At 44.6% G+C, this 11,697-nt stretch overlaps 1 protein-coding gene across 1 annotated transcript; it reads left to right on the plus strand.

Moving 5' to 3' along the window:
* The first annotated feature begins 756 nt into the window (after positions 1-756).
* LOC119002127 (carcinoembryonic antigen-related cell adhesion molecule 21-like) lies at positions 757-7,357 on the plus strand. The gene is made up of 3 exons (XM_037067798.1): positions 757-820; positions 1,914-2,267; positions 7,077-7,357. Exons 1-3 carry the CDS (start codon positions 757-759, stop codon positions 7,355-7,357), a joined length of 699 nt encoding a protein of 232 aa, XP_036923693.1.
* The last annotated feature ends 4,340 nt before the right edge of the window (positions 7,358-11,697 follow it).

Genomic DNA, 11,697 nt, shown 5'->3' on the forward strand with positions numbered 1-11,697 from the left:
TCCTGAGGAGCAAATGGAACTCCTGGTGCGGGAGGGGACAGGAGGACCCAGACTCTGTGGGTTTCCATCTCAGAGTGGCTGAGTTGGGCAGGTCCCATGGGGGCCTCCCCCACCCTAACAGAGGAACCCACAGGGTCCCCTTGTGAGTCTCCATGTGGAGTTGCTCCAGGTCCTGGGCCTGTGGGGATCTCAGAGCAGATGACAGACAGGGACACAGATGACTTGGATGCAACGACCCACTCCTGCGATGGCGGGACACACAGCATTTTTGGGAGCAGCTTTTTAGGCCAGAGCCCTTCACTTAGAGCTTCAGGAGAACTCTCACCAGGCCTCTCTTTTGACATCTTGGAGACAAGGAGCTCCTCCTGGAAGCTGGCAGGGGAGTGTCTTGGACCTGGACACCCCAGGCTTGTCATTTTTTAAACACTGTGTGTGTGTGTGTGTGTGTGTGTGTGTGTGTTAAGAGGCCCCAGCAGTTCCCAGGAAACGGAAATATAGAAAAACAGTAAACTGTAAGTTAGGGATAGGAGTGGCAGGATTGAGGGGAGGAAAGGGTGAGGTGTTTTTTTGGACACCAATCCTATTCCTGGCCCATGTGACCTGGGAAGTGGTCTTGCCCCAGGGGATGCTGAGGGTATGAAAAGGACAAGGAATAGGGCAAAGAGCAGATTTCACCAGTCCCGACAAAGGTGTCTGTGAGCCTTACTGGACCTCAAGGTCTTTTCAAAAAGGGAGAGGCAGAAGACTGCAGGCGCCATGAAGTTTCCCTCAGCCCATAACCTCAGAGGACTTGTTGCCTGGCAAGGGATACTGCTGGCTGGTAAGGAGGGGACCGTGTCTGGGGTGGAGAGAAGAACAGGAGACAGAGACCGTCTGGGATCTAATGGGGAGACCAGTGCACTGAAAGGCAGGGGAGGGCTTCTGTTGGGACGTGACGGGAGAGGACAGGGGGGCAGAGCAGGATGAGGGAGGGGGCTCAGCAACAGGAAAACCTCATGATCCGAAACTGGTGAATGAAGGGAAGAAAAACCTTGATTGCTGTTTGTTTTTAACCTATTCCTCACTGAGCACTGAACTGTGAAAACTGATGATAATAATAACGATTCATGTCAGGTGACAGCAGAAAAACCCTTAACAAGGCATGAAGCGTCGTCCTTGCCACCAACCTCAGAAATGAGCACATACACTCCGAAAAGTGCAGGACCCTTTTCATTCATCTATAGGCACTTGCAGCCTGTTTGGGCACTTGGGTTACAACAGGATCAGACAAGCCCCTGCCTGCTTGGAGCTCACGTTCTACAGATAAACAAGAAGAAATCTAGATGTGATGTCAGGTGCCTACAGTTTCCATGAAAGGACAGAGCAGGGACAGGTTGGAATGTGTGAACATGGGCTCTTTAGTGGAGGTGCTCAGCAAAGGTGTTTCCCAACGATGCCCCTGAGTGTCAGCAAAGATCTGAGGGTAGTGAAGGTGTGAGCCAGGGAGACACCTGAGAACAGTACTAAAAACAAGAAATAATAGGTTCAGCCATGACCAGTGGGACTCAGTTGGTGCGCATCACCCCACAAAGAGAGGAGTCATGGGATCAGTCCCAGGTCAGGGAGTGTTTGAGAGGCAAGTGATAGATGTTTCCCTCTCGTACTGATGTTTCTAGTCCTCTCTTCCTCCCCCATTACCTTCTGTCTAAAAATAAATTAAAAAATAAACAAATAAACAGTTCAAAAGTGCTGAAATAATGGTGGCCGTGCTGCTGACCTTGACCACAGGACACGCGCGCGCACGCACACACACACACACACACACACACAGACCAAATGGGAGGGATCAGGAGAAATGCTCAGGATCCAGGGCCTCATCTCTCCGTCCTAGCACATAGATTTCAATAATGATCAATTTCTCTCTTCCTTCCTAGTCTCACTCTTAATTTTCTGGAGCCCGCCCTCCACTTCCCAGCTCACTGTTGTGTCAACCAATGTTCCTGAAGGGAAGGATGTGATTCTAAACATCCTCAATAAGCCTGACAATACTAGAGCCTTTATGTGGTACAAGGGAGTAGGGGAGAACTCTGGTTGTCTTATTGCATTCACCGTAATGCACCTAAGAAAATATACAAATGGGCCTGCGTACACTGGTCGAGAGAAAGTGATCTTCGATGGATCCTTGCTGTTAGAGGACGTCACTCTGAACGACACTGGAGACTTCACTGTAGTTGCCTTCCCTCAAGAAGGAAAGGTTGAAACAGGATTCGGAAGGCTTCACGTATACCGTGAGTGATTGCCCTTTGACCTCTGGGTGTTGGGTGGGGTGAACTCTGCTTCACACACACAACTGACAGCCTGTGACTCAGCCTTCATCCCCTCTGCATTGTGTCCTAGATTGAATTTGGGCATTTAATGTGGGACACACACAGTTGAGACAAATTAATTAAGATCAGAGAACTTTTCCCGGATTCTAGTCCTGGAAACAATCACTGCAGACAAAGGGACCAGTCTGACGGGAGGAATTCAGTAGAGGGAGACCAGTCTCAGTCCAGGGCCCTGGGATTTACCCTGTGGCCCTGAGAAAGATGCTGAAGGGCTTGGTCAGGACCTGACATGTTGAGCTTCCTGGATTCCTCACAGAGAAGCTCTCTGTGAGCAGCTTCTCCCTAGACTCCTGTCTGAGGGCTTTTAAATCTAGAGACCTTTGGGAGCATGAGTCAGGTTGGGTTTGTACTCCTGGGAAGGGCTGCCTTGGAGCAATGGTTTCTTGGTTGCCCGAGTCAAGTCACTTGAGCTGGTCAGCAGCCTGGGCTGAGCCCCAAGAGCTATGAGGAGTGACCCCCAAAATCTGAAATTATCTTCTGGAGTGTGGACCCTTTGTAGTACAGGCTTCCCTCATTAGGTGAGTGTTCTAGGAACCCACCTGTATCAGTGCACCAGCTGGCATTGCTGTGAGAGGCTGTGTTAGGCTTCCGTTAATTTTTGTGAAGCCTCTTTCAATGCGTTTGCTCATTTTATGATGGATGAGTTCCAAGTGCACCTGCCCACACTGCACTGACTGTTAAGCAGTTTTTGACCAAAAATGACACGACCACCCCATGCCTCACCTTTCCTGTTTGCTTGATCTTACCCTGAGTGAATTTTTGTTTGTTTCCCTGGGTGAAAAAAGTCCTCAAAGGGAAATATTTTGTCGGTGTGGAAGAGGTGAAACAACAAAAAAATGGCAGAAGTGCTACAAGGCATTAAAATTGATGAGTTCATAAACTGTTTTGAGCAGTGGAAATATTGTCTCAACAGGTACATTGCATCATACGGGGAGTACATTGAAGACGACTGAAGTTTAAACATGCAAAAGTAAACGCACATTTTAAAATAAATAAATTCCCTTTTTTTGCGGCCTGTCCACCTACATCTGAGCAGGGTAGAGCTTGGGCGTGGAGAGCGCAGTTAGACAAGGTTCCTGGATCATCAGCCAACCATTCTGGGGGACTTAGGAAACTCTCGAGGAAGGTCAGTGTCCCCAGGGAGAAACAGAGGAGAAAAGATGCTCCTGGCAGCTCCTCATTTACCAGGGATCAGCCCAGAGGATTCTCTCTGGGCATCGATCAGTAACAGATGCCTCTTGGCTAAGCAATTTTTCTACCCCAAGATTCGGGTCAGGTACTGTAAATATTTTACAGTTAGTACACTGACAACCTGGCAGCCAAATATTTAATCTTCTTCAGTGAGGGTAAACTGAGACACAGGGAGATACAGTCACTAGAGCAGTCACACAGACCAACTGATCAGAGTCACTCGAGGTTTGTCTTCAGCTGCAGCCTTGTCCTCTCCTCCACCCCAGGAGCCTTAGTACGTATCTGTGGATCCCTAAACCAACCATTGGTTCACATTTTGTCTTTGTATGTGTCCTTAGCACAGAAGGATAGATTCTGATTTTGAAAGTGACGGCAAATAAAAAATTAACCTGTTTTTACTCTAGAACCAAAGTACCTACAGTAAAAATCAGAGTCAGTGCTGGGAACGCCCAGGCCTCCCCCTCAGGTGGCCCATTCACACCTCCCTGCCCTGGACTTGCAATCACTTCTTTGCTTCCTGATGTGTTGGTGTCACTCGAACTGGGTATGAAGGGAAGGACTTTGCCTTCTTGCTCCTCACTCCATACCTGCAACCAGCTCAGGGACCAATGTGTGACACTAAGTTGATTTTGATGAATGAGGAAAAAAATAAATGATGATAGGAGGAAGGAAGGAAGGAAGGAAAGAAGGAAGGAAGGAAGGAAAGAAGGAAGGAAGGAAAGAAGGAAGGAAGGAAAGAAGGAAGGAAGGAAGGAGGGAAGGAAGGATCCACAATCTTTTCAAAGTCTGGAACCTGGATGCAGAGTCCTTGGAATTTTGGCCACATGAGGCAGGCTTCTTCTCCCTCCAGGGGCTGAGACTCACGTCTCAAAGAAACTTTCTGCTGATCTTTAGAAAAACATTTCTTCCTGCAATTGGTCTTAGACCCTGGGGTATTAATAATAATGTCCACAAATGGAAGAATTTCAAATTCTTTCTAAATTTCTACCTTGTAACCACCAAACACAAACGGTCCACAAAGGGCAAGAATTTTAGAAATTTGGGTACTCCTCTTGCCGCTCCTCACCCCCTCTGCACTTGCACACGTCCTCACCTGCCCTCAGCAGAGGGAGAACAGCTTTAATGACCAAGGACAGAGCCCAGGGTTCTGCTGCCACAGTCAGCTGCTGCCTGTACTCTTCACTTATTTCTAGCTCATTGCTTGGACTCTGCTCTATCATTTACTGACTCACTGGCTCATGTCAGTCACTATCACTTGGGAAGTCCTAACCCACCTCTTGGCCTAGGGGCCTGAGTCATTAACTGACCACCGGCTTGCCCCTAGTCCCCATGTGTTATTTGTGCTTGAACTTCAGTCTCCGGGATGCCTTGGGAAGTGGTGCCTCATAGAAATTCACCTCAGCTGGGTGACGGAGGGCTGTGCTGCTGGCAAGAAACACTTCTGTTTAGCCAGGCATGGCAGGCAACATGTTCAACCCGGAGAGTTTTCTAATGTTGAGAGAAGAGTTTTCTAATTTTGAGATGTTGAGCATATTTTCATTGGCCATTTGTATTTTTTTCTCTAAAGAAATGTTTATTCAAGTGATTTGCCCATTTTAAATTAGGTTATTTGCTTTTCTTGTTGCTGTGGAATCGTAGGAGTCCTTCGTGTATTCTGGATAGTAACTCTCATCCTCATCTTATATATGATTTGCAAAGTTTCTTTCTCCCATTTTCAGAGGTCACCTCTCACTCTGTTAGTTGTATTCTTTGATGAACAGTAGTTTTTCATTTGACAGATTTCAATTTATCTATTTTTTACCCATATTGTTAGTCCATATTCAAGAAATAATTGCCAAATCCAATGTCATAATTCTTTCCCCTCTATTTTTTCTAAGAGTTTTTATAGCATTAAGCTTTACCTTTAGGATTTGATACATCTTTACTTAAATTTTATTGACAGTATAAGACAACAGCCCACTTCATTTATTTGCTTGTGGCCATTGCTGTTCAACACCATTGTTGAGAAGACTGTCTTTTATCCATTGAACAGTCCTGGTTCTTTGTCAAAACCATTGACGGTGTCTTTTGGTGAATAGGAGTTTTTACACCAGTGTAATATTAATTTGGTCACTTTATCTATATACTGAGCTTTGAAGTTAAGAAATGTGAGACCACCAATTTCAGTTTATTTTTCAAAAGTCTTTGTAACTACTTAGAGTTCCTTTGAAGTTCCACATTAACTCTAGAATAAATTTTTCTATTTCTGCACAAAAATCATATGGATTTTGATAAAGATTATATCACATATGTAGATAATTGGAGGCCTTTCAATCCATGGGTAACTGCAATATGTTTGTTTTTTCTTTACTTTTTAAAATAAATATTTGGTGATTTTTAGTGTATAAATACTTCACCTCCTTGTTTAAGTTTGTTTCTAAATATTCCATCTTTTTCTGATGCTGTTGTAAATGAACCCATTTTCTTAATTACATTTTGAATTTGTTCATTATTGTTGCAAAGAAATTGAAATGATGCTGAGTGTTGATTTTGTCTCCTGCAGCTGTACCTTATTTATTAGTTCTGACAGGTTTTTGTATGTAGGGGGCAGAATCTTTATGGTTTATTACATATAAGATTCTGTTGTTTTAAGAGAAAAATTTTTTTCTTTCCAATTTGGATACCTCTTATTTCATCTTCTTTTCTAATTGTCTGGCCAGGAATTTCACTACTGTGTTGAATAAGTGGGGAAAACCGCATCTCTGTATTGCACAATCTTCATAACATTTTTGGTCTTTCTCCATTGAGTATTGTGTTACCTGGGGGCTTTCATGTATGGCCTTTCCAAGGCCTAGTAGCATTCTTTTATTCATAGTCTCTGTCTTTTGTTAAAACCATAAGTATATCTCTCTGGGGATTTAATACACCATGACATTCAATCTGTAGGCAGGAAATATAGTTTCATTCAGAATGAGAAATCCATTAGATAGAACTTCTCCAGGTACAAAGTCATGAAGAGCGCATCGGGCCATCTTTATTGCCTGGTGAATTATTTAATAAGAGGTAAGTGCCTTCCACCTTACTGTAAAGTTCCCTAGGCCCCAGAGATAGGTAGCAAGCCTGCTTTCCCCAACGAACACAAAAGTTTACATGAGGAGGTGGAGCCGATATGTTTTGAAGAAGGAGAAAGTTCTAGGGAAAGATCAACAAAACTCATGAGGAGAAAATTCTACATGATGGTGAAGTTATAAGACACATGGACTGGGAAGGGGTTTCCTGTGCTGATACTGCAGAGACATCTGTGGGAACAAGTCAGGGGTCACCCTGGGGCAATCTGGGGTCAGAGAGGAGGTGCAGCCCTTTCCCTACACATTGCCACCTGGACAAAGAAAATCATCCTTTTGTGGAGGTCAGGATCACCCTCTGGTGATTTTTACAGAGCTTACTGTAGATCGTGAGGGGCTGAGATATTTGAGGAAGCAGCGTAACCCAGGGTCCCAAGCCCACTCCCAATAATTTACATCTTTTATTTCTCCACAGAGACTGTGAGAAAGCCCATTCTTTTAGCTACAAAAACCAGCGCCAGAGAAAATGTGGACTTTGTGATCTTGACCTGTAGCACAGATGCGACCTCCATTGAGTGGTTTTTTAATGGCAGGAGACTGGCGCTCAGAAAGACGATGGAGCTGGCCAAGCACAACACAGCCCTCATTATTAACCCTGTCAGGAGGAAGGATGAGGGTTTTTACCATTGTGAAGTCTTCAATGACTTCAGTTTCTATAAAAGTGAGCCCCTCGTTCTTTATGTAGTATGGGAGTGACCCTCTTTTCCTCCTCTATGTCATTAAACTCTGTATACAATTTTGAACGTCAAAGACCGAGACCAATAAATTTGTTGTGAAGTTGTGAAGTCCTTATAAGACTTGCACTGAGTCAATAAATGCTCAAAAATGTGATGTAACCTTGTCATTATTGTTGATTTAAAGTCATATTCTACACCAGATCCCACCTCTGGCTGCTCTCAGTTGTACCATCTCCACAGTGTAGGTGACACCACCGAGAACTCAGAGGATGGGCAGTAGCCATGTGATGACTGGTGGGAGCATGTGGTGAGCTCACAGGGATTTGAGTATTGTCCCTTCTCCAGGAGAACATGTGGATTGCACCTGCACTCTGACATCAAGAACAAAAATGGTAAAAAAAAAAAAAAAGAACAAAAATGGGCAGAAAAACTCACATGTAGGTGGTAACACTGAGACAAAATGCACTTGATACCAAGCAATCTGCCCACACTGTCCTGCTCAGAGGTGGGAGGAGAAGGGATCAGAGAGCATAAGTCTCAAGCTGAGACCCCGAGACAAGGTACAACCTAGAGTGAAGGGGAAGTCTCAAGGCAGATTCTACTCCCATCTAAAGACCCTAGTCCACTTCAACTCTTTGGCACCTCCAGAAGAGCAACTGTATGAATTAAGGACATGAGTCTTCAGTAGGGACAGGGATCTCCTGGACTGAGACTCATCAACAGAGGGGCTCATACAGGACAACATATCTCTTCACATGAGGTTCCATCATCATTAGAGAAAGATGCACCCAGGCACACCTGCTCATGTGGACAGCAGTCCAGGCTGTGTCATGCCAGAATTGAACCCCCAAACTTCATGCCTGTACCAGCACCTAAATATTTTGCCCTCTTGGACCAGCAACCCCCAATCCCTGGCCTCCAGGTAATGGCTTTCACCCCACTAAGCCACAGGAATTCCTGGACACCCAGATGTCCCTGCAGAGGGTGTCCAGAGGTTGGCCATGTGGGGTCTGACCTCGTCCTTTCCTTAAACCCCTCACGGCCCAGGAAGATCTTCTTTTAGGACATCCCTGACCCCAGGGGCTCAGGAAAATTTGCAGCCCTGAACTGCTCTTGGAAGGAAGCTGCCCCTGCACTAAAAAAAAAAAAAGCCAAAAAAATGTTATTAGCAGATTCAAATGTATTTTTCATTTTTCTGCAATAAAAAGAAAAAGTCAATATATTTAGATAAATATAACTTTTTTCAGTATTTTATCTTGCTTGGTAATGATTTAGGTGCTCAATGACTTTAATGAAATGACTAGTTGCACTAGACCTGAGCTCTCAGTGAGACTTACTAAACCTGCCAAAGAGTCATAGTGGCTATGCTGTAGAGATGAGCAGATTTGCTGCCCAGCTGTGTCCTCTGGAGTGTTGAATTTGGTTGGTCATTGGGGAAAAATGACTGGAAGAGAAACCCTTTCAACCTTCCCCCTTAACTGCTAGAAAGAATTTAAAGGTAGGATTAGCTCCAGGAGGCATTCACATGAAAATGTGGAGCAAACGTTTATCTTTGGCAAATCCATGTGAATGGATTTTCTTTTTGTCTTTTGAAACCTCAAACCACAATAGTCTTTTCTCCCAATAGCTTCAAAATAATAATTAAGCTTCAATTACTTGATACTTATTTGGGACTCTATTATTATTACCAGAATATTCATTTATACAATTTAGTTTGTACATTGTCTTATTTTTAATCTGTCTCTCTTAATTTGATAATTAGATTAGGTAAAGGAATTTGAAAAAGATGGAAGAAAAAAGGTGTTTTGTTTTCATAGCTGGCTGTCATGTCAGGGAACATACCGGAAACAACCAATGAACGCATGCATAGTGATAACACAAATCAGTGTTTTTCTCTTTCATTCTCTTTCTTCCTTCCTCTTTCTCTTTCTAAAATTGATTTTTAAAAAATAATGAATAAAAAAAGACCTGGAAGATGTGACAGGAAGAAATGTAGATTGGCCCGAAGCTTTGAAACTTGTCGGCAAAGCAGGTTGCAAGTGATACATTGCCCAAGAAGAGGAGGTAGATCTACTAATCGTTTAGTAGATTAGTAGATCCGTTTTCTGCTCTTAAGGAAACATTGATAGAGGACTGAAGAGTCGGAAAATTTTAGGCTAAGGTAAAAAGTTATTAGCCTAGTAAGTAATGCATATGTTAAAGCCTTTGTTTCAGAAACTACAGATAAGGCCCATCCCGGCCTCTGGGAAAACAGCCAATCTCCTGGGGCACTGCTAAAGATCACTGCCTGGGGGCAAGTGGAGGCATCCAGGCCTTTGTGTTCCAGGGGGAGACAGATGACCACCCTCCCCCCGGAACAGCTAACTGCCCAGGACAGGAATGTTGCAGTGCAACATTTGTCACCAAACCTTGTTTGTTCCCTGCTGTAAAAACATTGGCCTGGAAAGAAAAGACAAGATGGTCTGTTAGGGTATAAACCCACCATCTTCTCAGATCACTGGCCATCTGAATAGAGTGCTCACAAAGTGCTCACAAAGATTCAGTCACTGTCATTGCTCACTGGGTTTGGTAGTGACAGGCAGCCCGAACACTGTTGTCTTTTCTGGTTTCAACGTCACCAAGACAGTTTCAAAATGGGTTGCAGAACTTTGGGTTGTCTGCAACCAGAAAGACCTCTGGACTCTAATAACCAAAGATCCCAGACAGGATGATGTCACAGAAAAAAATTAATTAAATTAAGGTCATGAAAATTTGCATCATAAATGACCAGTCCTCAAAGACCAAGACCCTGAACCCTCTAATCATATTTTAGGGTCTTCTTAAAAGACCCTAAATGTAAACCACTGGGGAGTTTGGGTCTTTGGGCATCAGTTTCCCTTTCTTTTTTCATTGTCGCTGAAACAGGATAGTAAGAAGCTAGGAAAATTCCTGAGCAAGTGGGATGGGGAAACTGAGACAAGAAAATTAAACAAGGCCCACAAGTTGGAGCACTTTACAGCCAGCTGGTGAATTGCAAGACCTTATGTCTCCTAACCAAGGACACTTGAGAGCCAATGGTCTACACTTGCCTTTTCTACCCTGAGAATACATAGCCTCCTTGGCCGTAAACCATAGGAATCCAGGGAAGACAAGAACCCTAATGTCTACAAAAGAGGTAACATAGGAACCAAGGGAGCCAGCTCAGGAGGAAGTGGCAAGACTCCCCTTCCAGCTCCCCCTCCCAAGAGAAACAGCCTATCTGCTCTCCCCATAGGACCCTCCCCCTCCTTCCTGTTTCTCCTGTATGTTAGGTTGGAGTCGCTCAAGAAACCAGACAGGTGCAGTGAGCTAAGGAGCAGGGTTTATTAGTAGGGAGTAAGAGGGAAAAGTGGGGCCAACCAAGGGAGGTTAAGACTTGCTCGGTTGTTCTTAGGGCAGGGTTTTCAAGCGCAAAACCCCACCAAGGGTAACTAATTGGGGTGTCAGTCTGATTGAGTAGAGCTGGATGCTGGGTGCTGTTTCTGCTGACCATTGTTCTTAATGCATCTTGTCAGGCTCAAGTTAAAGCTGCATCCTGTTACGCCGGATAGGCCGACCCCAGACCCCAATCTTAGCTGGGCATCTGTTTGTCCTGGGCAGGGTCAGCAGGCAGGGTGTGCAGGCAGTTTCCCAGGCTATAGTTTCCCACTGTACTGTTTTTCTCTCTGGTGATTTTCCATTTCTCCTAGGCCTACCTAGGGCTGTCACTATATAAACTTGCTTCTGAAAGCTCAAGGTTAGGTTTTCCCCCCCCACATTTTCTCAGACTGCCGGCCTCTGATGTTAATAAAAGTGCCATTATCATCCAACCCCCATCTNTCATATTTTAGGGTCTTCTTAAAAGACCCTAAATGTAAACCACTGGGGAGTTTGGGTCTTTGGGCATCAGTTTCCCTTTCTTTTTTCATTGTCGCTGAAACAGGATAGTAAGAAGCTAGGAAAATTCCTGAGCAAGTGGGATGGGGAAACTGAGACAAGAAAATTAAACAAGGCCCACAAGTTGGAGCACTTTACAGCCAGCTGGTGAATTGCAAGACCTTATGTCTCCTAACCAAGGACACTTGAGAGCCAATGGTCTACACTTGCCTTTTCTACCCTGAGAATACATAGCCTCCTTGGCCGTAAACCATAGGAATCCAGGGAAGACAAGAACCCTAATGTCTACAAAAGAGGTAACATAGGAACCAAGGGAGCCAGCTCAGGAGGAAGTGGCAAGACTCCCCTTCCAGCTCCCCCTCCCAAGAGAAACAGCCTATCTGCTCTCCCCATAGGACCCTCCCCCTCCTTCCTGTTTCTCCTGTATGTTAGGTTGGAGTCGCTCAAGAAACCAGACAGGTGCAG

This window comes from Sturnira hondurensis, unplaced genomic scaffold, assembly GCF_014824575.4.
Source record: "Sturnira hondurensis isolate 20B ecotype Veracruz unplaced genomic scaffold, ASM1482457v3 Scaffold0017418, whole genome shotgun sequence".
NCBI lineage: Eukaryota > Metazoa > Chordata > Mammalia > Chiroptera > Phyllostomidae > Sturnira > Sturnira hondurensis.